Consider the following 26298-nt stretch of genomic DNA (forward strand, 5'->3'; position numbering starts at 1 on the left):
TCAGCAGCAACGCGCTGGTACTTCCTGTTCCGGGAGTGTGGGCGGGGCTTGGTAAAGAGGTCGATCCAGTCGGTGATCCCACTGCGATGGTGAGTTTCGCTCCGTGTCTTAAAAAATACTCACACTTTTGCAAATATATTTTAAAAGCATGAAAAGGATAATATACAGAATTTCTCTGTCTTCTTTTTTTAAAATTACAAAATGACATTTTTTCAGTATTAAAAAAAACGAGTTATTAAGCAAAATGGTACAATGGGAGTTATTATAATATGAGTTTCCGCCCACAGTCCAAAGACATTCTCCTGAACTGGTTTAGATGTGGATTTGACAGTGAATTTGAGGTTTTCTGACTCGAATGGATTCTGATAACCTACCCAGGATGCACCCCTGCTGCCAGGTGGGGATCAGCTGCTTCAGACCTCCACCTCCACATCCTTGAATTGTATAAGGGAAAGTAAATGGATGGATGGAGGGATAGAAGTTATAACTACTCATGTTCAAGGACGTGGCTAAGGTTTTGGGCCTCCTGTGTCACCTCTCCAAAGCTGTGTTGTCATAACATTGCAACACCATCATCTGCTTTTGAGGAAAAACAGTATTGTGCTCCTCAGTGAGTTATTGTAATACAGCTATATAACGATATGCAACTGAATAATAAATGAATATGAGCTGAAGGCTCTTGTGCTAATTACAGATGCAAAGTTAAGATTTAAAAAACTGACTCATATATGTACTTCACAGTGACTTGGTCCACTGCCTAACATTACTTTTTTACCTTGCACAGGTTGACATAAAACAAAGGAATAATGGGAGATCTGTCTTTAATTCTACCACTCAGCAGAACAATAGACATTAATGGTTGCAACCAGACTGCAATTTCTGAGCTCCATTACCTTGGGGCTCAGTGTTCAATGTTTTGTTTCAGTTCCATGGTCAAGGGTCACCCACATCCAATGCACATTTATTAAGGCAACAACTAAAGTTTTTCTAATGTGCTGAATTTTCAATTTGTCTTTTAGTGATGTGGTTTGATATTTATTTCTCATAGAATTTTCTGTTTTCTCATGCCCCCTGCCAGCTGATTGTTGGTCCCCCAGTGCCACCTCATTTCAAAAAATCTTGGAAACACTCATGTTTGTGTATTTTATTGCATTTTTATTGCATTTTGTTTCTCTGGGAAAAGTGTGTGTATGCGTGTACTGGTCATAACAGAACCACTTGAAAGTAACTGTTCGTGCATAGCTGGTTTTGATCGTTAAATAAATAAATAAATAAATGTTAGATGCCTAACCAGAAATTTCAGCTATCATCCAGGTTACGGTGAAGGCCCATTGTAGGTTTTACTAAACAAACACCACAAAACAAACAGATCAACGTGGCAGATGGAATTTGTGGGTGGGACAAAAAATGGCACCCAGCAACACGTTAATCTATCACAGAAAATAAATAAATAAATCCAGCAGGTGGAGCCCTGGGAAACATTTTTAATAGACAAAAATTCAGGCTCGGGGATATTTTCACTCCGTTAACTCTTCCATGTCTGCTTCCATTTATTCATGCAGAAGTAAAAGTGCAAAAAACAATAATGTGTCTACTTGTGTTTTTCATGCTACAGCGTTTCTTTACTAAAGTTGATGTATATAAGCATGTTTTACTATTTTTTTTTTTAATCAGTAGAAAAAAACTGTCCTTAATCTTACTAGTTAACGTACACAACCTTACAGGAAGGAACTATAATACCACTGTTTATTTTACAGCTGACAAATCTACTGACAAATTTCAGTAATTAATTTTAATTTAACGATTTATTTTTTAATTGAGGAGGTGAAGTGACAACTGGCAATGTGTAGCATTTAGTATACTTCTGGTTGACTAGATCCTCTTCACAAATAGCTTCAAGTATTTCTTCCCACGCAAAAATGAACACATCACAAAATCAAGCTCTGGTGGCATTACATGGAGGAGGTAGTGCTCACTTATTATGGCTTTGTCTGCAGGGTGTCTCATGGGGAGGTCACAGAGAGTTCAGATCTTCTTTTTTTTTTTTTTTTTTTGCTCTTGTCTACTTTGTTGAAAGGAGACGCTGCAGAATTCAAGCCACGCTACTCCAATACAAAACGAAATGTCAGAGCAAATCTTGTCAAAAATTGTGTTGTGGCTCAATGCAGGTCAAAGTGAGTCCTGCAAAGCAACGTTGACACTTTTCTTTATGATGGCTGTGTTATCTTTTCATAAAAAAAAAGTATTCCAATGTTAAAATAAAACTCAAAAATAAATGACGGTGCATTGTGTTAACTTACAATGTACTGTTACTGATGATTAAATAAGGGAAAAAAGCAGATATATTATAGGAGGCACACACTTTACAAAATTGTAAAGAATGGTGCGTATATATATATATATATATATATGTATGTATGTATGTGTGTGTGTGTGTGTGGGTTTATCAATCGGTCAGAAAAAGAGAGAAAAGTCAATGCACAGATTTTTAAAAAATTCATTGTTCTTTTCTTCAACATTTCTATAGAACTTGCAGTGATTCCATTGTTGTCAGTTGTTTTTCAGTATGCTATTATCCTGTCCAAATCTGCTTTGGTGACAGCCCTACTGAAACACATTTGTGGATTGCATTATTCATAACACAAGGAGGATAGTCACGCAAATAATCATGCGAAGTCACTTTTATTAGATCTTGTCAGAGAAACTTAAAATGGCATAATTATGATGAAGATCCATTTTAAAACGGCTATAATGAGGAGATGAATATTCCCGAGATGCTAAACTTTACTAGAACATTTTCAGAAATAAATACATAAAAACCCCTGAATTGACTGATTTCTTATTAGAATTAAAAAGTGAAACCGTTCTTAACTATTATTCTTGGATCCTGCATTTACATGTTTGTTTTTTTCTTAGAAACATTGACAAGTAATCATTTATATTATAGTGACAACTTTATCAAAGTGCTACGACTTAAAAAAGTTCAAAAACACAAAATTTCCAATGGCCTATAAATCAACCTTCCACAAACATATGAGCCCCCTTAATAGATGTCATTAAAAATTCGCCATTTTCCTTAAAAGTATATTAATAAAAAAGTGTGCAATATGAATGTAAAAAAATGTGGAGCCAGCTAGTGAATTTGGAATTGTCACCAACCAAAAGAGTAATGTACATAAATGTGCAAAGCAAAGAAAACATTTATTAAATAGCTCAGATTAGTTTTGGAAATCTACACCAATGTCACTGTATCCTTTTTTCTTTTTTTCAAAGGTGCACACTATCAAGTCCCTTTCTGGATACAAAAAAGAAAATCCAGGAAAGACGGGGCAGGTTTATCAGTTGTTGTAGTCTGTTCCCTCTAAGTGATCGGGGATAGGCAGTCCACTCAGGATTGTTAGGCATCTGTTCCAAACATTGAACACAGGGCAGACTGGCTGAGCAAAGTCAATGTCAAACGTATACAAGTGCTGAGAACCAACAGCGTCATAAAAAGACAGAGATCCAGAATCATAGTCCAACAACACCCCGAGACGCCGCAGGTGGGGCGAGGGCTCGATGGGAATCTCTTTACTGTTGTGACGCACCACCCATGAGTTGTTGCAGCGAGACATTACCCAGGAGGCTGAGTTTTTGCCGACCCACTCGTGTTTCGGTGCTGACTTGTACGCAATTCCTACTGCAAACCTGCGTAACCAATGAGAGGAAAATAATTACATTTCATAAATACAGGTTTAGTAGTAACATTCTAAATCTGAAACATCATTCACGCTTACATAAAAACAATACAGCTACAGACTTAAGCAGAAATGAGAGCAGACATTCTAACTGTAGCAATGTATGAAAATATTTAGCAAATTTCATGGAAATCTATCCACTACCTAGCGAGCCTATCTTTGCTTAGTCTTGAGTCCAGCCAACCAGGAGTCTGACACTGAACTACCTGTGAGCCATGCTACGAACTTAAATGTTTTTACCATGTGCTTCCCCCAATCAGAGCCTCCCAGTAATGGCGCCCACTGTCAATGTAGACATTTCCCGTGACACCGTAGCTGCTGTGGCTGGAGAAGCGATCCTGACTATGGCTTTTCTTGGACGATGTCTCATCCCTCTCTACTGTCAGGTTGTCATGGGACACCCTCAGCTTCCGGTGAGCAGACTTTGGGTCCAGTTTGAATGGCTGACCTTACAATTTAAAAAAAGTATTAATTACAATTGTCAAGTATTAATAATTATTTAGTAACACAAGCATTTCTGAACAGCTGCTGACGTACTGTTTGTCTTGAGTTTCCCTGGTTCACTGCTGCGGGTTCCAGCCTGGTTTATTGCTTTCACTATGAAAATGTACTTGGTGCCACACTGGAGTCCATGCACCGTGTAGTGATTTTGCTTGATGTTTGGTACTATCATCCAGCTATCAGCAGATTTACACAAACCTATAGACAAAGCACAAAGCAATTCACCATGAGAATTATTACTAAGTTTAAACTAAGGAGTGAGACAACACAGTATAACAACATGAACTCTTTCAATCTAAGGCTGCTATTTTTAATTCATCAAGTATAGTTGCACTGCTACTCAAGTGTGCTCGAGCGCTCAGGCAGATAAGAATAAATGCTTGATCGAGCATGTTGTGGCTAATTGGGGCGATCAATTCGAGCAGTCTGCTGTTTATTTCAACCCCGAGATAATATCCAGCTTACGATGTGCATCTGGATGTAAATCCAGTCTGACTGTTATTTTCCTTTCCCTTCTGAGATGCAGCAAAAATTACAGTGCATTTTGGAAACATCTCATTACCCACGAGAGCCAGGACAACGCTCTCCACTCCTGCAGCTAAAACACAATATTATGTTTGGATATTGTAGCATACCCCCTCGAACTGTTTGAAAATCTTTCTCAGAAATCCTTTTCAAATCCCACCATCCCACCACTATCGTGTTTTCCACCCCAAACATTTGACCGTGGTTCCATTAGAAAACGACATATGGACTTACTGACAACATTAGATTGGCTGGTGAAGATGGCATACTGTAGCTCGTATGATACAACAGAGAATTCATCATCTGATGTCCAGTGAACCGTGATCGTGTCATATGAAGCTGTACAGAGTTCCTCGCGGATTACTGGTGGATTTGGCGCTGCAAACACAAAACAAAAGGTAAATGTTGCCCAGAGAAAATAATGAAAGCCGAGTTGATTTCATTCTGCACACAACATCAAAATAACAAACAGAGACCAGTGATGGATAAACAGCACCAGCCATTTGTGTGTATGCACGTGTGTGTTTGTGTGAGTGTCTGCGTGTGTCCTTTATTCTGACAAGTGTAATTAATCTATATTGGAGTTCCTCCAGCTATTACAGCTACAGCCCCCATGCTGAGTTAAATTCACAGTGCACAACAGGAGCCATGCATAAGCAATCAAACCTGTTTCATTCAGCAGCAAAAAACTATTGCTGTAAATTATATGAGCTTTTTAGTTTTCTGCCACTCCTTCACAATCACATAGTTTAAATATAAACTCACCGCTGTTATGCTTGCCAAAGCCTGTAATTTTATAAATCCATAATTCACGGATAAGCTGTGGTTAATTTTAAGTGCATCTTTCAATAAAGGAAGCCGGCAAATCGTATGAAAAAGAAAGTTTTGGGGAAACTGATCAGGCGGTACTAAACAAGCAAAAAGATTATAGTAATTTACATGGAGGATTCATTTCAAACAATTAAATGCTCTGTGCTTAACATGCGTGGCCCGACTCACCTGTGAGGTAATCTAAGCTTTCTAGCATTTTCTTCTCCCTTGTGAAGTCCAAAGCAAAAGTATCAAATGTGTCATTCAGGTTAATTTCTGGTAACAGGATTTGGGAGGATGCTGTTGCCATAGACACTCTGGTACAAAGAAAATATTAACATTAATATGTGGCGACAGTTTTACACACAGTTTCTATTGTTTGTTCCCGTGTCTGCCTTTCGCTGGTGTCTCACCTCTCACAGATACTTTTAGCTGTCTGAAGAAAGCGAGCGTGGTCTGTCTCCTTGAGGGTTTGGTCAGCCTGAGTGATGAGAGAGGAGGACCTCTCAATGCACTGCTTGCAGCCGGCTATCTGCTGGGCTAGCTTCCTCAGCCTCACAGACTGGGCAGAAAATAGGATATGCAGACAGATGAATAGCTTAGTAAACTACCAACCGATGCATGACCTATGAGACGGCAACTTATCCAATGTAAAATTGGGTTTCACTTTGCCAATAAGGAAATCCTGCTGGGGAGAAAAAAAACTCTGATTTTTCAGTAGTGTCATAGTCACAAGAGTCTGTCCTACAACCTGTTTTATAAGCAATACTTGCATAAGAGGGGTATTCATGAGACATCCTACACAGTATTGTCATAGAAACCAGACCCTTCTAACCCCCCTCTGTGGCTCAATGGCTTAGTGGCTGAAAGCAACCTCACAACCTGTGGCATGAGGCACGAGGTGTGGAAGGAAAGAGGCCCCCTCCAGAGAGGACCACCACAGGAAGCAAGGCTGATCTTAGTCTGACACTGAACATGGCACAGCATGCTCCCGCTTCTCTGAGGGCATCTAACAGGGGAAAAGGAAGGGAAACCATTCAAGAGGCATAACACATCCATATTAAAAGTATGGACACCCGCTCCTGAAGTGCTCCTGATACTGAGGACAAAACAAAGCAATAAACTCTCGTCAGTATAAGTGGCCATCAATATGTTGAAATACAGGTCCACACTGCAGAAAAGAACTGCAATTTCTTTTCTCTTTAGAATCCAAAGTCAGCTTTTCTTTTAACTATTCTATATTGTATTCTATAACCTTAACATAGCCAAGTAAATTGTTTTTGTGCCTAAATCTACCTAAACAGTGGCAAAAATATATTTGCTTGTTGCCCTATAATTGTTCACATTTACAGGATAGCAAGCAATTACATTTTAGTTCTTGAAGCATGTGTCTGTTTGCCACATATGTTTTTTCTTCTTTCCCTGAAGATTCTTCTCAGTCAGTTGCTAAAAAAGCCCCACTGTTAGGCAGCTTGACTGAATACTCAATAAGATGTGAAGCAGGAAGCAGTAAACATCACGGTAATGTGTGCTATTTTTACTATTTGTATATTTTTGATAAAAGCTGCTTTTGAAAAGCCAGTGGTGATTGCTGGGGGGCGGGTGAGAGAAGCTACCCGCTGAGAACAACACATTTTCAAGGCCTGCCTTCTGTTTGCATTTACATGGCTAATAGGAACTCTGAAGGGACTTAATAGCTGACCAGTGGTGGCTACAGCACCATCCACGCTGTCTGTGTTCCTTTACTTTCACTTTCCCATAATCCTGTTTCAGAGTTTTCTTTATTTTTTCTCTACATTGCAACACAGTGTGAGTTTCAATAAGCCACACACTTCACAGACTGCTCATTTCTCCATGCATTGCAAATTTTTTAGACTGTAAAAAATTGTTGCTTGCATAGCTGACGTTTAACTAATGTTCACATTTTGTTTTTGTTTGATTTGTTTTATTGATGTCCACGGTTCCTCTTGGCAGGAAAAGTCCCTGCTACTAACAAAGAAAACACCAGAACTATCATGGTCACCAGAAACCGGAAAAAATGGCATCCTTCCTCCATGAATTATTAGAACTATACAAAAGTTTATGCTGCCTGGAAATCAAACTATGTATCAAGACCTGCTTTTATGTAGTGTAACGTGTGTCCAGGTGGAGCCAAATGACACATTTAGAGAACTAACATCAGTACAGATTACAAAGCAGTATGTGTCTGCCCACATTAGCTAACACTGGCCACCATAATCTTCTAGTCAAATCAGAGGCCTACACTGTCAAAGCCTGATTTTGGCTTATCCAGGTAACTTCAGGGTTACCATGGGTTTGCTTTATGATAAAGGCAGTTCACATTTTCGCCTCTGGAGCATATTATATTGAAGATTAGAGATCAGCAGGCATGAAATCATTGCCTACTGACCAATCAGTTCCCTGGAAGATAGTATCACCATTCCTGGAAGATCCCTGGGACATCATTAATACAGTAAATCATAGTGTTTTTAATACTAAACTACTGTACAGTGCTTTTTCAATTACATTGCTTTTCCTACTGCTGATTTGTATTAGACAATACATATATGTTTAACTCTTCATATTTTTTTTTATCTTCCTTTGTAGACATTGCATTACATCACTTATGCGTCCTTCGTGCGTTACATACTCTCCCTTTGAGCAGTAGAAGTGTGAAGAGTCTTTTTTTTTACCCATCATCTGTGATTTGTTATTGCTGTATTCTAATAAGAACAGCAACCTCGGGTAAAGAAGCAAGGTTATCAACATGGACAAGGTGATAAACAAACAAACAAAAGCTATCGAGATACAAAGTGTGATAAACGGTACCTTGCCCTCCTTTATCTTGGTAGCTATGATTTGTCTTCGCTGCTGTATGATATTAATCAGCAGGTCACACTCTTCCTGCAGCTTGTTTTCTTGTCGCGATGCATTTACCTAGACAAAACAGGGTTACAGGTAACATACATTAGAGCAGAGTTGCAATCAGCTGTCCTTGTTTACACACACACACACACACACATATATTAATTTAAAGCACAGTCATTTTGAGATAACTGACATAATGCAGTATCTTAATCCTTTATTTGAAAGGCTTTTCAATGAATCACATGCTATTTACTTTATACATATTTATTTATTTATATCTAGACATAAATAAATTCATATTTAGCTTACACATGCTGTTAAAATACCAAATTTGCAGTCATTTAACAATAATTGTTGAGCTTGTGAGTAATGAGCGCTCAGTCTTGTTGACATGATACAATTCCACATTCGGATACAGTAATTCATCACGGTGTTAATAATTTAATGAGTTGTTGCCCACGGATTGCCGAGAAAGCTAAAACCCCCAACCTGAAAGGAACAGACAAATAACCTCACCTCCACATGTTGGCAGGTTTGGATAAGTTTGCCCATCAGACTTTCCAACTCACTGGTCCTCTTGATTAGATTGCTGAGGTTGGAATCCAAGGCTTGCTGCAAAACAAAATTGAAAGGGAACATTTCATTATACACTGCCTCCCCAATCAAACTGTAAACAGCTGAATAAATCCTGGAGGAGAGTTAGGTGAATAGGAACATAAGGACCATATCAGGCCCAAGTGTAATGAGCACATGAGAGGACACACAAGGTTGCCCCTGGATATGAGTGGCCAGATTTGGGCTCTGATCAGTGTGAAGCCCCCCTCCCCCCCCACAAGTCCTAGCTTTGTGCCAAAGATCCCATCATACTGCCCACTGAGGCCATGAAGCTAAGCAGAGCATCTGCCAGTAATTTGGACAACTGAACCCAGGGTGTGCTAATCACCGAGTCAGATCAAAGGGTGATGTTTCAAACTTAAGCTCTTACTATAATCGGGCAGCATGATGATGGTGTCCTGTGACATTACAGAATGTCTTCTAATATTATAAGCATTATTCATAGGAAGTAAAAGATTAATGCATGATTATATTAAAATGATTTCAATTCAAACAAAACTGTGGTCTTGCAAAACCAAAAGCAGATGGGTGGAGAAGGTTGTAACTTCAAATTTGGATGACAGATTTAGACTGCAAACTGAGGATACTGCACACCCATGCTGTAGCCACTTGTCAATTACAGTGTGTTCATGATCTCTATTTTATTCCAAATTGGATCATAATTTACAAATTTACCATGATGCTGTAATGGATATGACTGGAAATTAGTGCTTCAAAACCATAAACTCATCTGGGAAATGTTTACTGAGCTCATAAATCAAGTAAAAAGTTATTTTCCTCATATACTTCCATGCAGCCTAACTGTGTCTTGCTGGCCATTGGGAAAAGAAAATGCAGAGTTAAAGTACTTCTATACTAGTGTCATTTTAAAAAAGTGACACCAGTTTTTTTTTTTTTTAAAAACAACTGAATTTTGGGGTTCTCTTAGAAACCTACACTTTCAGCTAAATCAAATACAAGCAGAACAACGTATTTCAATCTATTATTAAGTCTTCAGCAATACATGTGAATGCATCTGAAATTTTACAGTCAAAGAGTTACAGACTGCCTTTGAATTTCACTGTTTGGAACTATAGCACCTGGTTCCTAAAACATTGATTTAAAGAAATTATTGTAGAGAACCATAAACACTAATCACAAAAATATAACTCTGACTAACATCCCTTTATTCAAAAGGAAAAAAAAGAACCCACAAATACTTTGAGATGAGACCAAACAAGCATGAAAAGCCTGCAAAGATTTAAAGCAAATAGATGGTGGGAGAGGCTCTGTCATGTTAGTTCAAAGTCTCACATTGTGATTTCATAAGGTGTGTGAGTCACTGTACTAAAATAGCAGAGCCTCTGTTTTACTGCTCTTACAAATATAATTTATTTATATGGAAAAGAAAATGTGATGAAAGCCATTTCAGATGATCCGTTGCAGGTCCAGGTATGGCGGCTTTGAAACCTCCTAACTGGTGTACGAAACATAAGATATTCAGCTGATGGTGAATACAGCCAAACGTATGACCGTTAAAAACCACGAAGTAAAATCACCTCAGCGAAAATTTTTGCTGTACAGGCATTTTCAATTAAGCTAAAATAACTTCTCTTGCAGCGTGAATATTCTTCACATGTTTAGACAGCTCTGTCTAATGGAGGTCTCTTTCCTAAAATCATTTAAATCTGATGAGAGGAAAGAATAGTGGCTTCCTTTTGTATGGGAAAGCTTCTGGTTCCACACCTTTTCATTGGCTGGCCTCTCTTCCTTCCTCTTAGAGTCCTGAAAGGTCAACGTCAGGACTCAGACTTTTATCCTGTGTCAACATTAGTAATTTTATTCACTGTGTGACTCTTCATCCTGTAAGCAACACAGGCCCTGTTTTGCATTACTTTGCTGGAGAACACCGTAACTGTATTTGTACCATAGTGTGTGTGTGGTAACTCTGGTGTATACATACATGTGTATAATCTGTGCTGTATTTAAGTAAATGAATCAAAAATAGATGCAATTGTAATAAGTTATCAACTTATACTTACATTTATTAATTACTTTTTGATGAGCTTATATGATTTTAAAGCTTGTGAGTAGAATACATTTTTTGCTTTTCATTGTTCACTTTAGTCCTGCCTTGGAATATTTCCAGAAAAAGCAGGTCAGCTGCCTCTACATCTTAACAGGCTCCATTCATGTGGCAATATGAAATCTTGAATGCTGTTTTTGATTGTTCTTGTTTTAGTTTTAAACCACCTCTTCTCTGCCAAATGTCAAATCAATGCGTACTGCTCTAAGCAACCGAGTCTGCTATGCCTGCGACCAGCCAACCACACCAAAGTGAGTGACCACGCTGGCGAACATGAATGCCTCTCAGTGCTGGATATTGCTAAAAATTCAACAATGGTTTCCTTCTAAAATGAGAAACGGGCTTTGACACTAAACAGAATAAAGCTTCTTCACCAGCTGTGAAAGTGCTTTCTAAATCAAAATGCAATGGACTTGAACTAGTTTTACTGAAGACATCAAATGTAGTAAGTTAGTAATTAATACAGTCATATTTATGTTTGAACAGGTTAACTAGTAGTCTTTATTCTATAACCTTTCAAAAAGAACTTTTCCAACACTGATTGTAATGATGCAGATTTTTTTTCTCACAAAAAAATACCACATTAAATATCAGTTGTTAGTTTTTTATAGAACTTTAAAAGTACCCACATACTGTGTGCGACCGAGCTGTTCTAGTATAAGTTCTCTGATGCCAATGTTTGGAAATTTATATCACGGGAACATGCGAGGCGTACGTCAAAGTCAAGAGGTGAAACTAATACCTGCGGAATACATGAGTGCAATCTCTTTTTAATTAGGCTCACACAAGGTCATAACAGTGAAATGAAGAAAATTAAACATATCCGTTTCCTACTATCACTGAAAATAAATATTTCAGCACTGTGGTTGAGTATCCCACCGTCACCTCGTTATAGAGTAGTCCTGGGTCTTAATTTCATTTCCTTCTCTTGTTTTCCGCGTGTTTACATGGGTTTCTTCCCACGGTTTTAATCTAGCTGGTTTGATCAGCTCAAGCTTTACAACGTCTGCATGACTGTTTCGTATGTTTACATATAAGCTCTGTGATTATCTGGCAAAAAAGGGGGTTTTCCTTAATGCTTCTGCCTTTCCTATGACTTTAATAGGAATGCGGCGATATAAGAAAATAGAAGATGGATAGATATTTATAATTATTTAACTGGGATCATGTCACATAAATGAGGCTGAAACACAGACACGCACACAAAGACACACATGTGTGCCTTTACAAGTCACAGTATCCCTTTGTCTGGGAATTTGCGAGAAATGTGAGGCACTGTGGCTATAAACATGTGCTTGAAAAAAGCCAACAACTATCAACAAGCTCAGCTGCATGCCACCTGGGTCCTGTCCTATGCCATGAGAAAAAAACTATTTCTCTCTTTGTTGAAAATTGTCATTTCCTCTTTCACTTGGGGCTTCTAACAATGCAACAAACAATGCATGTGCATGTGCATCGAGGAAAAAAAAAGGAGTAAACACATGAAATAGTAAAATATGAGATACAGCGATAGGATACTGAAAAAGGTAATTGGTTAATGTTTTTCAAGAGAGAAAATAGACCTTTGCTTATAACAGTCTGCAAGAGGATGAAAATGATTCGGTTCGCCTTAATTCCCCCACAATCCTAATGTCTGCAAACATCTGCAGGATTTTATTCTCATTAAAAGGGAAGTAACAATGTCACAGCACACATTAACTACTTCGTGAAATAATTAAAACACACCAGGCTCACAATGCTGAGTGCTTTAACTCTAGCATTAATAACCACCCAGGCCATATTGCCATGCCTCATTACTTCATGTTATGCAGACCAGCTGCAACTAGTGTTTCACTTTCATTTCACTGGTCTTGATTTGCTAATCGATCCCTTCAAAAGTTACATTCAGGTCCAGGCAGATCTACGCAGTAAATCTGCCCCGAATGTGTAATTAAAGAAATGATGCTGATCACCTGCTCTGCCTCCTGGAACGAATGATCACGCCCCACACAGAGAAAGCGGCCGGGAGATTTCTGCACAATGACAGCACGATCAAACAAAGGAGAGAAGTTAAGGCTGGTCCTATCTTCCCAATATGTTGCAAAAAGATTGTTTATATCCCACTTCCACTGTGACCAAGCATTGTGAAAGAAAGGAATGGGGACAAAAAAGGGTTTCAGTGCTGCGTGTGATACATAAAACTATCCTTTTGTGAGTCATGCATTAAGGGAGTGTTTTGTGAAAAGAATAAGGGTGTTCTTTTTTTGTCATGCAGCCTATGCCATGCAGTTCCCTGGACAAACTTTAAGGTGAACTTTAACTGAACTGAAAAGCTTTTTGCAGCCGAGTTTAAGACTTTCCCAAATTAAAACAGTAAATGTTTGATGTTCCCTTGTGTATGGTAACTTTCTTTTTTGTGTTAAAGTTCCATGGAACAACTGGCTTATAGTGGACAATAAAATCATCCTGTTGTGTTTGCGAGTTACTTTATACACCTACCTAAGCTAGTTTTTTATGATAGAAGCTTATTTGTGAAGAAAAGCCGAACCGCCCTTTTATACTCCAGCAAACAGCATCTTCTTATGTCTTATTCATGTCGGCCCATCTACTGACAATGAGCAGTACTACCTAAAAGTGTGAAAGCAGTCTCTGACTGGCCAAGTGGGAAACAGCTTCAAAGTAAACACATTATTGCTAAGCGTAATTTAGAGAGGAAGTCATTTCGTACAATTATTTATTTCACAATGCCGAATAAAGGAACTTTTGTAGTGTTTGCTAATTCGCTACAGAAAAACTCAACTCTAAACTTGCTTCACAAAAACACCCCTCTTTCTCTCTTACTAGAACTGTGAAGTATTATTGCACTTATTCTTGTAAATCATCTGTATTTTTCAAGTAGCAAATCCTTCATGGAGTACTTTCTTATTGACTGTCTGTTTCAGATAAACGACTTAAAAAATAAATCGATGAGATTTAGTTTCACATGCCTGTAATCAATACTCTTAATTTATCTCTGTGTGTTTGTGCGTTGCCAAAATCGAGCTGTGCAAAAAGCCCACTTAAGTTTATCATAATGTGGAAATTCAATATTTTCATTATCAGCTTGCCAACCTGTCATGCTGAGAAGCTGAAAGAGGTTTTTGAAAAATTCAGAAACCGTCTCTCAATTATGTGCGGGTAACATCAGTGGAAAATCTGTTCTCACTGTGTCCTAAATCCCCGAGCTTCTCTAAAATTATTTCTTACCTTGAGTTTGTCATATCGGTCACTGAGGGCTGCTACTTGGTGGTCTCGGTGTCGGCCAACTAGCTTACACAATGCGCAGATCAGCTGCTCATCCGTCACACAGTACATGTTGACCTTCTCGTCCTCGTGCTCCAGACACATAAGCCCTCGTAGATGTGAGTCAAGCAAGGGCTCGATTAGACGGTGGCCCGTGAAAGGCTTTTTGTTTGGATGGGTGGCCTTGAGACACTCCTCGCAGTACGACACCTCGCAAGTGACGCAAGTCTTCACGGCATCCTGCGGAGGGTCCTGCTCGCAGAACTGACACTGGACCCGGTTGCAGGGGGACGTCATGGCTGTGCTGTCAGGGACGGCTCGCTCACGCCGAGTCTCGTTAGGAGAGTTGGGTCCACTTAAAGAAGCTTTCTGGTAGCGGTCGATGATATTCTGCAGAGTGACGTTGCGTTTGAGTCCCTCTAAGCCCCTCTGGTTGAGGGTGATGACATAGCGACAGGTGGGGCACTGAAAGGCGCTGATGGACTGAATTGGCTCGCTGGGGGTGCAGTGGGAGACCAGGATTCGGTGGGCGCAATTGAAACAAAGACTGTGAGCGCAGGGTAACAGCAGTGGGTCCTCGAAAAGCTCCAGACAGATTGGGCAGGTCAGCTCCGACTCCAGCGTTTCCATTTTCAAGCAAAACAAAGCGGGATGTTCAGCGAAATCCAGGGAAGCTGATCAGCTATCTGTAAAGATGACACAAAAATAAATCAGGAAATGCTAGCAGCAGCGACAAAGGTTAAAAAAATGATAGACTGTTGCTTATTCATTTCTATCAAGTTATTTTTCTGAGATTAACTGATGGAGAAACAATAGTTAGCTGGAGTCCTAATGTCCACAATCAAATCCAAAGTATTCTTTGGAAGAAACAATGAAAAACACATTACGCATACCCGATCTAATTACCAGTATTTATGATAATAAAAACAAAGTTATTCATCTCTACTTGAGTTTCAGTCGATTTCTGGTGCATGCTGAATGTAAAAAACATTAATATTTTATTACATAAATATTTGTAAGAGATATCTGATTATGGAAATGAAGAATACTGGAAAAATAAAACAAGCAAGCAGGAGAATTCTCGGGCAAAAACACGTGTTTGCACATAATACATAAACATGTATCAGCTTTCAGTTTGGTCTGTGTGGCTCAACTGAGAACTTAAAGAATGCAGCAGCAGCTCCTTTTAATTTGGCACAGGAATAGTCTAGCCTGTCTATACTGTAGCCCGTAGGCCAGCAGGCCAGTGAGGACTGACAACTCAGCCAAGCAGAAGTGTATTGGCCTGCTTGCTGATGGCTGGGGCTACACACCATCACAGACACTAAGCCTTTGTTCCCGGCCAGTCAGACACCCCAGCTGCGAGTGGACACACTGTGCTCACAGCGTCTTTCTATGTGAACTCTCTACCTCCACTCATTATGTGTGAAGAAGGCAAAAGCTCATTACCAGGACAGTCGGGCACAAGTAGCCTTTTGAAGTTATGAGGATACAGCAATTACCTATGAGCTACAAACCTGGGTTTGTTCTTTCTATTCTATTCAAATCCTCGCAGACATTCAGTGATCCCACTGTACTGCACAAGAAAAGAAGCAATTGTTGCACTTGTCTCTTGTGACTCTGATGTATCTGCGGGCCTTTGTTTCAGTGCTATTTTGTTCTTTAAAGGCAAAGCAGCAAATGTAGGTGCCTAGAAATTGAGAATCAAGGGATACCGCTCCATTGTCCAAACCCCTCTGGTGTGAACAAAATATGCTTTCAGGAACGAATATTATTTAATAACAATACTATATTATGTTAACTTTACAGATGATATGAAGTCATTTTTGCATTGTACTAAAGCAAATAAACCTCTACAGGGTAACAACATGATAGTAAAACATGATAAAAAAAAACTTCTTGTTCAAAATTTCATCCACTTGTTAGATTTTTCGCAGCAAGAGAAAAGACAAAATCACACATTATATTTTTTAGCAGAGCAACTGGATAAACATAATGCTTTTGCAAGTTGTTATTTTCAATAGGGTGCCCTAAATACAAACTAAATAAAGGGCTTTGTATGACAAACACAAAGCAAAAAGACACTTATCCTCTGATGTCATCGCTTATGGTATAAAATATCCAGACATTATAAAAAGCTTGTAAAACAACACTGTGGCAAAGAGCCCTTGCAAAGTGCGTTACAGCCCCAAGTACATTACGCACTCCTGAAAGTGCTCCCATTCATACACAGTTTACTTTACCCACCGATGGATTTCGCCCCACTTTGTACTGCCGAGACATTTTTGCTGAAGGAGAACTTCTGACTCGAATCATGAAAATATGTTTATACCACAAAATGCACCAGTCATTAACTCCAGCATGCTTGTAGAGATATGCATCCAGATGGCACAAGTTTTCAGAGCCCCATAAGTCCTGCAGTAGAGCTGTCATTAAGCAAGTGATTGAGCAAGAGGTAGCAAGCACAACAGGAAAAGTTGCCCGACAATTCCAGGAAAGCCAGCTCCACCTACAGCTGGAGCTCAGGCCAGTACTGGAAGAAGAGAGAGAGAGAGAGAGAGAGAGAGAGAGCAGGCAACAGCGAGAGAGAGAGAGGGAAAAAGAGAGAGTGCGCGTGTAAGAGAGCGAGAGTCAAAATCAGCAAATAAGCAGAGGCACAGTATCATGTAGAGCCCTAGCTCACATCCTCACAGGCAGGTCAGTGTCCCCCTCAGCCCTGCCCATTCAGAAATTCAAAGCGTTCGGATCAGTTTCAGGTTCCCTTGTGTGACTGTACCTTTGCTTCAAGCAGCACAATGCTGAGGTACTTGGCAATTCCACCAGAGATTCAAAAAGAAAGGCTGAAGACACAAACACAGATGAGAAGGAGCCCGGGAGGCAGTGGGACTCATCTGTGATGTGGGACAGAGGTCTGGGATTCCCGCAGCATCCAACCAAGAAAACGATGTGGAATCGCTGGTTTACCATCTATCGCAGTCTGTTATCCCTCCTCTCTGAGGCCATTGTTATTAAATATGCAACAAATCTGATGCAATGGATTTTTACAGGCTGCAAAATAACTGTAAAGTCTCTCAGCAAAAAAATGCTGAGGCACCAAGAATCTGCCATACAATTACAAATAAAGACTGGCACTTTCTAACATTATGTGCTACATTCCAGTCTGTACCAGCTGGCCCTCATGTGGGAATCACTGAGGTACCATCTGCTTACCATGTGCCTCTATTTCCAGACACACCCCTGCTGCGCTCTATTTGAATTCTTCTGTCAATCAAAAGAGTCCCCAGGGTGACTTTTCTCTCTGAGAGACAGGTACACTGTAACTATTAAAGGCATGCTACAGTTCGTACAAAGGACTGGGTAGAAGGTACATTGCTTGCGAGATACATATTGGAATGTCACTGGTATTCCCAGGGAATTTGGTGTCTATCATAAGATCACACAGAGAATTGATCAGTTTGAATGAACAGCTCTTAGGGAAACCAGGAGAAAAATGTACGACGATGACCGAAAAGATTCAAAGTTTAAAAGTAACCTCTTCATTTTTGGTCTTTACCAAAGTATTCACAAGTGTAGGGCAAAATTCTGACTTCTGTTCCCATTTAATGAGAAAAAGGGGAACAGTCAAATGCTGGTACTTACTGTCTGTCTATGGGGCATTGTAATATTGCCTACATAAAATTTCATTACCTTTTGGGACAGGCTGTATTAGGTTATATCACATATCCACACCAATTGGAACATGCATTAGTAATGACAGACATTGTATTGATATAATATTGCTATGGGAGTATTCTGGTGTTATGAAGTTACATACTTTGAGACCATAAAGCATTAAATATGAAAACAAATGAGATCCAAAGTTCAATTCTCTCAACAATAATGATTAAATAAGATGAGACCTTAATTTTGGAGAGCAATACGACGGTACAACCAGAATACTACATAAAACCTTGTACAAAAACATCTGACTCTATACATTACTTTAACAGCTACGTTTGGCAAACTGATTGCTTTCTCTTCATACTCTATACTGAGAAAGATGCTTAGGGTATGGTATCCAAAGAATCACAGGTATGGGAAATAACAAATTAAATGTGTGATTGTCTTTAAACTGGAGTACTAACTGAACATGTGTAATTTTATTTGATTAGGAAGTCGCCTAATGGGTCACTAAAAGATGAAACAATTACAAAGTCTCAGATATGAAGACAATTTCCTGTTCAAGTACTGCCTAATCCCTTTGGTTATGGTCTTTTATCGCCCTTAATGATAGCTCTGAACCCTGTATTCGGAGTCTGAAAGAGTGTGATTGCTCTTTGTCTTCCTTCCTGGGGCACACACCTAACATATTTATCTGTAATCCTGTCTTCACAGCGTAGCTGTGACCAATGTGTGGCCTGTTGCTGCTCCCTGAAGCAGCCAGCTCAGCAGCGGCCCACTCTGGCCTAATATGATTTACAGCTGCAGCAGCACAAATCAGCTGATTAGACTGACAAATCTACCTGATGTGCAGCTGCACACATTACTGAGATTAGCTTAATGGGGCCTGGCCCTGACCAAGGGCTACAAATGCTGTTATTTAAATGATTACGGAGGACAAGTTAATTACAAATCTAAATATTTCGGCAACTGAATTTAAAACGCATCTGTCAAGCACAACTGCACGGAGAAGAATAACAGCGTTATAAGTTTTGGTGTTGTGGCTGTGCAAACAAAGCTTTAGCTGGAAACGAGCTCCAATTAATGTTAGCAATGGCATTCTCACAGCGTAAGAAATGGAAACGGAGGTGTAGAGGTCAGCTGAAATATGTTCATTCTTCCTGCCTGTCACTTCTCTGCATGTTTACTGACACAGGTCATCCCGGTCAACATCAGAAGTTGCACCAAACTCTCATTTCCTCTCGGCGGCTTGGCAGGTGGCATCAGCGGGGAAACACTGTATCCTTTCCACCACCACAGGAACTTTAGAAAATGTGACTTTCCAAGTATGCAGCTGTGGTCTGTGACTCAAACGTCCACACAGAAGAAATGTCTCCTTCACCTCGAATCTATCTCAATCTGCACGTTTTTACTGAAATCATAAATAATGTTTAGACCTGCTCTTGTTTACCGTCTGTCCCCTGTGCGAGGACAAGCAGTTTGCAGACGTCATTCAACAAGAATGAGTCTAACTGTTGTGGAAAACATTCAAAGAGCGACATCGTGTGGCTGATTTGTGAACTACAGCAAGCACAGTGTCCGGTCTGACGTTAAAATTAAATGGTGACCTATTAATTCCCACCAAAATAAAAAATAACTGCAATCTTAAGAAACATGTAAAAATTTAATAGTCAGTTAATACTTCTGTTCCCAAAGCGTCCACCACTCGCAGCTCCTTCTCCTAAACTCTAATTATTATACATTATAAAAAGACCTCGTGAGTTACCATGGTGACAGCTTGATATCTATTTGTCACACTAGTGATCAGAGGCAGTGCTCTGGTGGGAAGATGTCTAACATTCCTCCTCAAGTGAATGAGATAAGTTACTTATTAACAGGGGCAACCACAGACTCAAATGCAATAACTCAGCTTCACTCTTCATTAGCTCTGCTCTCTTTTTATGTATGCAGGGCTGATGCAAACGGGCTCACGCATGCACGCACAAACACGCACATACACATATAAATATATATATAGATATATTTTGTAGAGGGAAAATGTCTGTATCCTTTATCTTATCGGCTCCGTAAATGGTATTTTGTAGGTCACGAGGCCACAAGATTGTGGTTGAAAGAGTGGCTTTATCTTCCTCAGTGCTGCAGTGGATCTCTAAGTCTGAGCAAGGGTTGAAAAAAAAGGGAAATGGGAGGAGAGAGAGAGAGAGAGGGAGGGAGAAATGAAAATAAGGCTGAAAGATATATTCTTTCAGACAGAGGCCATGTAAAAGTGTGTGTTTTAGGAAATGCTACACTGAATTGCTGCTTTAACACTGGAAATCGACTTTGTCTGCTCCCACTCTCTTTGACGCTTTTTAATTACAAAATCCCCCTTGGCCCTCCAAGTTAGTCATCTTATTCCACAAGTTCTACCCACACTTCATAACATGAAGGAATCTGTGAGCACCACAAGGCCAAACCACCTCAGCTCTTGCACAGATCCTTGCCTACAGGCTTAGAAACATATGACTCATTGTTTTGGTAGAAAAATACAGAGGCACAGAAACACAGTGAACAGAGCTAAGAATGACCCTCTGACTTACCTGCCACATGATTACAGCGATAAACAAGCAGAAGGAAAGAGCCACGTTTAAAGTCAGCCAGTGTTGATAGTTAGGCTCTACCAAGCTGATCCACTGCAGTGGCCTGAACTTTAAGCAAAGTCACTCGCCCCCTGAATCTCTGTGAGTTTCTGACACTAACTCTTTCCTCCTAGCCTACTGAAAAAACAGCAGGAAGATCAAAACTTACCACCCTTTTCTCTTCCCTCACTGAGAACTGCACCTATCCCATCTACAAGTAGTGGGCTGCAAATTGTTGAGATAGCCAATCATAAGAAAGGGGCAGGCCTTTCACTGGTTTGGTCTGTCTCTCGGAACTGTTAGAGCATAGGGTGTTACCATAACTCTGGAAAGAGGTTTGCTGTCATCCTCCAATGGATTTTTTCCCCCAAATAGCTGAGCTGCATGCCACAAAAACAACATGCAGTGCATTAATAAACAGATTCATTTGAGATTCATTGCATGTTTCGTACGATGAGATTTGCATATAATATCAACCAAAATTTGCAATGCTTTATAGTTAACCCTGCTAAAATTAGTCTAGAATAATGCAGCTAGAAATATGCTTCACGCCTAAGTCACGGTTCAGTGGAGCCAAATGGAATAGTGCCTCATGAAACACAGTAATCAATTATTAATCAACTGTTCAGAAAGTACAAGAGCGACACTTTGCAAATGCTATCATGGCTAAGCAGAGGTATATTAATAGACTGTCAGTCATTTATGCCATATAACTATTAAGAATTGCTATCTTCATTATCTCAATGCTGATGAATAACATTGCTCAAGGTAGGAAGGTTACTTTACGTTAGCTTGGAAAACGCTCAGAAGAAAACTTATTTCTTAAAGCAATAACACCTTTTTTTCTTTCTTTCTTCCTTTTTTTTCTTGTGAACACATTCACTGAAATGGAAACACACAGGAATGTAATGTGGCTGCGACAGCTGACTTAGATATTGTTGAAAGTTTTCTCAGATTGTTGGCATCTGTTCACCAGTCTCACAGAAACGCTTCCAGCGCAAACATGTGCTGGCTGACAGGATTGGCATCCAAATAGTGAGACTGATAACATCAAGTTTGATCCGTTTATTAGCACTGAATTCGAGCTTACTTTTTGAGGCAGGGCATTACCTGCAACAACCTTGTCAACAACATAAGGTCAGAGTGGTTTTTGTTCTTCTTTTTTTAAATGGCATCCATATAAAGCAGACGTTTATGTTCTGGGGTTAAACCACAATATATAAGGCATGCCTTGGTTTGGATTAACTTTAAGCCAAAACCCTGGAGGAGGAGCAGTGAGACCTTATTTTTCAGTATAAAAAAGGATCAAAAGTAATGTAGGGGAATGCCAAAAAACTTAGATCCTTATATATGTTAACTCAAATAATGAGTTGAAATGCATCATAACTGCAGCTGCAGTTAGGTCAGCACCATGTGCAGTGTGGAAGCATGCAATAAAGTGCAAAAATATTTAACTGAGCACCACAGAAAAATTCACTGGGCCATAAAATCACCATTGATGTTTGTTTACATTTTTATATCTACATTTCAAACATGCAGACAAAAAAAATATGCAGAATACCGTGTTTAATTTAGCACACTAAAACTCCCTCAAAGCCAAACTCCAAAGTCTAAAAGAAACCTAAACAGCTTTTAAAGTGTCATCCACTGGAAATACAGATCACGCCTTACCTCGCTGTCTGTTACTCAGTCAAGCACACAGTTCACAGCCAGGGTGACAGATGAATACAGAAATAAAGCCCAGGAAGGGATTTTTCTCAAAACACCGGCTTTCCTCAGAAGCCTCCCTTCAGCTCCCACTTTCTGTCTGGGTTCTGCTGCTTCATCTGTCTCACTGCTATCTCTGAAATTCTCTTCACACAGCCTCTTTTTCTCTAATCCTCTATAAAAGAAGCCGAAACTGCTCCAAATGGTTCAACCAGGCGCCGACTTCTCAGGCTTTTCCCTCTTTGTATTATTTTGTTGGCTGGGATCATTAACTTAGTCCCATGAGAACACAAGGAGGTAAATAACCCCCCTCCTTCCTGTGGGAGGCTGTCAATCACAAATGATGATGAGGCAGTGAAGGGGGTGCTTTTAGCCAACAGGGAAGAACTCCTGATTGGTCACCAGGGAACAGAGGTGCTCTGCATGACAAATGAGAGCTCTGGGATAGATTGAATTGTGAAGATGCTCAGCGAAGTTTACATGCTCTTTTATAATAGACCTTTTGCATCTTATTCATTCACCTGTCAAAAGAATGTAAAGCCATGGTAATGAATAATCAAAGAGGGCAGCAAATGTCTATTTAATGCAGCTGAATTCAGGAAAATGTAATTTATGTTGTAAACGGCTAACTACTGTCAACACAAATAATCCCAGGATCTTTAAATGACTCTTTGGTACAGTCTGGACACTCAGCGGGGGGACTGCGAGGCAAGTATAAAGCTTCCGTTGCCATGACAGTGTGGCAAGAGCAACGGTGCATCTTGGCGCTCCAGCCAAATGCCACTCTAATCTTTTCACTGGCAAACCTTCAGCTCTCTCTTCACAGCTTGTTTGTTTCTCAGTCAAGCCTACTGCTGTCTGTCACTGTCCAGTTCCTTCCAGCAACCCATGCCAATCTAAAGTCTGCAACGTTTTGTAAGGAGCAAAAATGTGTAAAGACGATGTTAGCGAGACAACAATACCTGAGAGAGGTCGCTCTCCTCCCGGTGACCATGACTAAATTGAGAAACAAAAGGCAAATTAAGCGGGGTGACTCCTATGGCCATGTAACTAACATACTAATGGGTGTGAAACTTCACAGGACAAATCAGTTTAATACATAAAAAGCAACCAAGCGGCATATAAAGATGAAGCTAATATGACTGTCACAAAAACCTAGTGGCATTTTAAGGCCGGCTCCCAAACCAAAGAGCAGAAATAAACACATTTATGGCATCATTTTTAAATAATTCACTTTATGGCTTAAAATTAATGGCAAGGCTGTTCTGGGTGGTACAGCGAGCTAGTACCAATAAGGCTGCTAGCTTGCTGTTAAGCTTTACCTGCGCTAAAGTGAGTCACTGAGCTTCTTCTGGACTTCTTGTTGCAGTTGGACAAATAATTTGTCCAGTTTTGGTGATTACAATTAAAATATTTTATTTGTATGTGACTGTGCGACCAGAAAGTCTGTAAAAGGACCTTGCTAAACAAGCTAGCTATTATTTCCTGAAAATTTAGCACTCTTTTAACACTCCTTCCTTAAATTCTCTTCTTTCTGGGAGCAGAAAACAATAATAATGCTAAAGTTAAATCTGGGTGCAAAACACAGCAAAGGTAGATATTCCTCACGTCAGTCCTTAGATGCACACGACCTTTTCAATAATTTCCAACAGCAAGAAAATCAACAGGAAAGTGCTATTGCTCTGCCCAAGGCCATATAGTACTATATATATATCCACAAATTGTCTGCAGAATAATTAGTTCACTACTTGCTCTCATATTGAGAATCATATTAGGGCAGTAAAAGGCAATAAAACTCAGGACATTAGAGTCATCCTGACATTTGCGGCCAGTGCTTTTTAAAGATGAAAATGACTTGCTACTTCAGGGTCAGTCTAAAGTCACGCCCTATTCCGAACTGTAATAAACGCGAAGTGGAAAAATGTCTGTTTCTGTTTTACTCATCCCATAAATATAAAACTTGTCTGGGCTGTGGTTATAACAACTGTCCCCACCTCACCCACTGGAAACCCAATCTGATCCTTGTTAACACACAAATTCTCAGGGGCTTTCAAGTCCAGCAAATTGATCCATATTTATTTTGGTATCTTCTTGTTACTTAGTAGCTCTGCTTCCCACTGAAAGCAGATATGATAAACTGTATAAATCCAAATATTTACCACGGGTTATGTCATAATGCATCAACATTACTGAAATATAAACTGGCAGTTTCATTCTATCAAGCTGATATCAAATGGGATTCCAGATGTTTGAGGAGTAACAGAAGCAATTTTGTTTATGCTTTGTTAATGCATTTGTATATGTGACCTTTTGTGGACTGTTTTTTTGTGTAATCCTACTAGAATTAAAAAAAAGGTCATATTATAGCACCCATATATTTCCTTATCAATAAATAACAGCATGGTTGGAATAATTATTTAAACAAATGAATATTCATCCTCACTAAATAAGGCCATTTACAGCCTGAGGCAGTTCTCTTGATGATGGCTGGCACATCAAGCTCTATAAATTGGAAAAAAAAAAGACCTGAAAAGGGCTAGAAATACCCTCCTGAAAAAGCAGATAAGAAGTTAGAAAAAAAAATAGGCTGTGAAATTGAATGTTACATAAACTTTGATGAGGAAAAAAAAAAACAGGATCTATCCAAGTGAACAAATGAGCAGACATTTTTAAACTGCATCATCATCATCATCATGTGCTTCATCTTGATGTTTAGTCTTCCCAGGTTCAAACCTCTTTCATGCCTAACAAAGAAATTCTTGAATATACATTAAACAGAGAATAAAATTTAAGGTGACATTTTGGAACTAGAGGACAGACACCATATGCTCCAAACAGTGCTCTGACAATGATGAGAAATGCTCACTAAAGCATCAGGACTAATTAAAGAGTCAGGGTATTTCATTAGCAGCCAAACAGTAACAAGTAAATCTGACTTACATGGTATAGCAGAATAATCTTCAAAAACGCAGAAGTAAGATGCAACTCCCACTGACAGCTCAGCTCTGTTTTTCAGCAGCACATGGGAAATTAAACAAAACATACAGTAGCATCCTGGCTAGTCTCTTTCCACACTCCCTCCCTCATTGGTAAAGCTCTCTACCCTACCCCAACCCCAGCCGTATGCTCATGCAAGCGTAAAACATGTCCAGGAAGCGTCACTTCCACTGGGCTATTTCATGGATACTGTCTCCATTAATGCCTGGGCCCACCAACCCCCCCTCTATTCCGGGGTTGAGCTCTTGCCCCTGGCACCCCACCCTCTCAGCAATGAGACAAAGAGGTAACAAATGGAGAGACAAAGGGGGGTCCACAAACCTAGGGGGACCACATTTTGATGAGTTTCTAACTAAGCAGCCAGGCCTTGAACAGATGGGATCAGTCTCCAGGGCTATCCTGCATGGCTGGCTTTAATACACAGCTATATACATCCTCGCAATTGTTAAGGTCTTCTCACTAAATGGCATGCAGCACCTCATAGAGCACATGCAAGTGAAAGGCAACACAAAGGAGAATATCTTTACAATGTTATGTTTGCCATTAAGCCTTCAGAAATGACGGTAATTAAAGTCTGAATGTACATGCCCAATTGAGTTAGCGCGTGCTTTGGCATCCAGATTGTCCTTTTGAGTGCAAACAGTGATCTAAGCAGCAATAATTATTTTCCTAACTAGGACAGTCCAAAACACTTCTCATTTTGCCAATAAACAATAAGATGAAAGCGTAGACTGCCCCCGCCATGGCAAAGGTTCAACACTTTAATTGCTTTCATCCCCAAGGCATGATGCCCACAACTAAGCAACACACAATCAATCCAAACATCAACCAAATGAACGAGCCCGTTAGTACCAGGCCAATTAACACTCACTGCAGTTTATCTTCAGCTTTCAACAGAGGTGTTATTTGGTGCAATTTAAGCTGGTATCTCAAA

At 39.7% G+C, this 26298-nt stretch overlaps 1 protein-coding gene across 5 annotated transcripts; it reads right to left on the reverse strand.

Moving 5' to 3' along the window:
• Nucleotides 1–3313: 3313 nt before the first annotated feature.
• mid1 (midline 1) lies at nt 3314–25433 on the reverse strand. 5 transcript variants are annotated; one of them, XM_063498603.1, is made up of 11 exons: nt 25308–25433; nt 14347–15068; nt 13074–13133; nt 8958–9053; nt 8403–8510; nt 5987–6135; nt 5763–5890; nt 4998–5141; nt 4275–4436; nt 3978–4185; nt 3314–3687 (listed from the first exon to the last, which is right to left on the reverse strand). In XM_063498603.1, exons 2-11 carry the CDS (start codon nt 15010–15012, stop codon nt 3339–3341), a joined length of 2070 nt encoding a protein of 689 aa, XP_063354673.1. In that variant the 5' UTR covers nt 15013–15068; nt 25308–25433; the 3' UTR covers nt 3314–3338. The 5 variants fall into 5 exon arrangements, with proteins under 5 accessions (XP_063354673.1, XP_063354674.1, XP_063354676.1 ...); XM_063498604.1 differs by lacking the exon at nt 25308–25433 and adding an exon at nt 22332–22672; XM_063498606.1 differs by lacking the exon at nt 25308–25433 and adding an exon at nt 20622–20806.
• Between the last annotated feature and the right edge of the window lie 865 nt (nt 25434–26298).

Source organism: Pelmatolapia mariae, linkage group LG16_19, assembly GCF_036321145.2.
Source record: "Pelmatolapia mariae isolate MD_Pm_ZW linkage group LG16_19, Pm_UMD_F_2, whole genome shotgun sequence".
NCBI lineage: Eukaryota > Metazoa > Chordata > Actinopteri > Cichliformes > Cichlidae > Pelmatolapia > Pelmatolapia mariae.

Coding starts and splice junctions, on each gene's coding strand:
- mid1 (XM_063498603.1), bottom strand. CDS start 15,012: ATGGAAACGCTGGAGTCGGAGCTGACCTGCCCAATCTGTCTGGAGCTT. Junction 9,054..13,073: donor CGTTCCAGGAGGCAGAGCAG/GTGATCAGCATC, acceptor TTTGTTTTGCAG/CAAGCCTTGGATTCCAACCT. Junction 6,136..8,402: donor CCAAGATAAAGGAGGGCAAG/GTACCGTTTATC, acceptor TTTTCTGCCCAG/TCTGTGAGGCTGAGGAAGCT.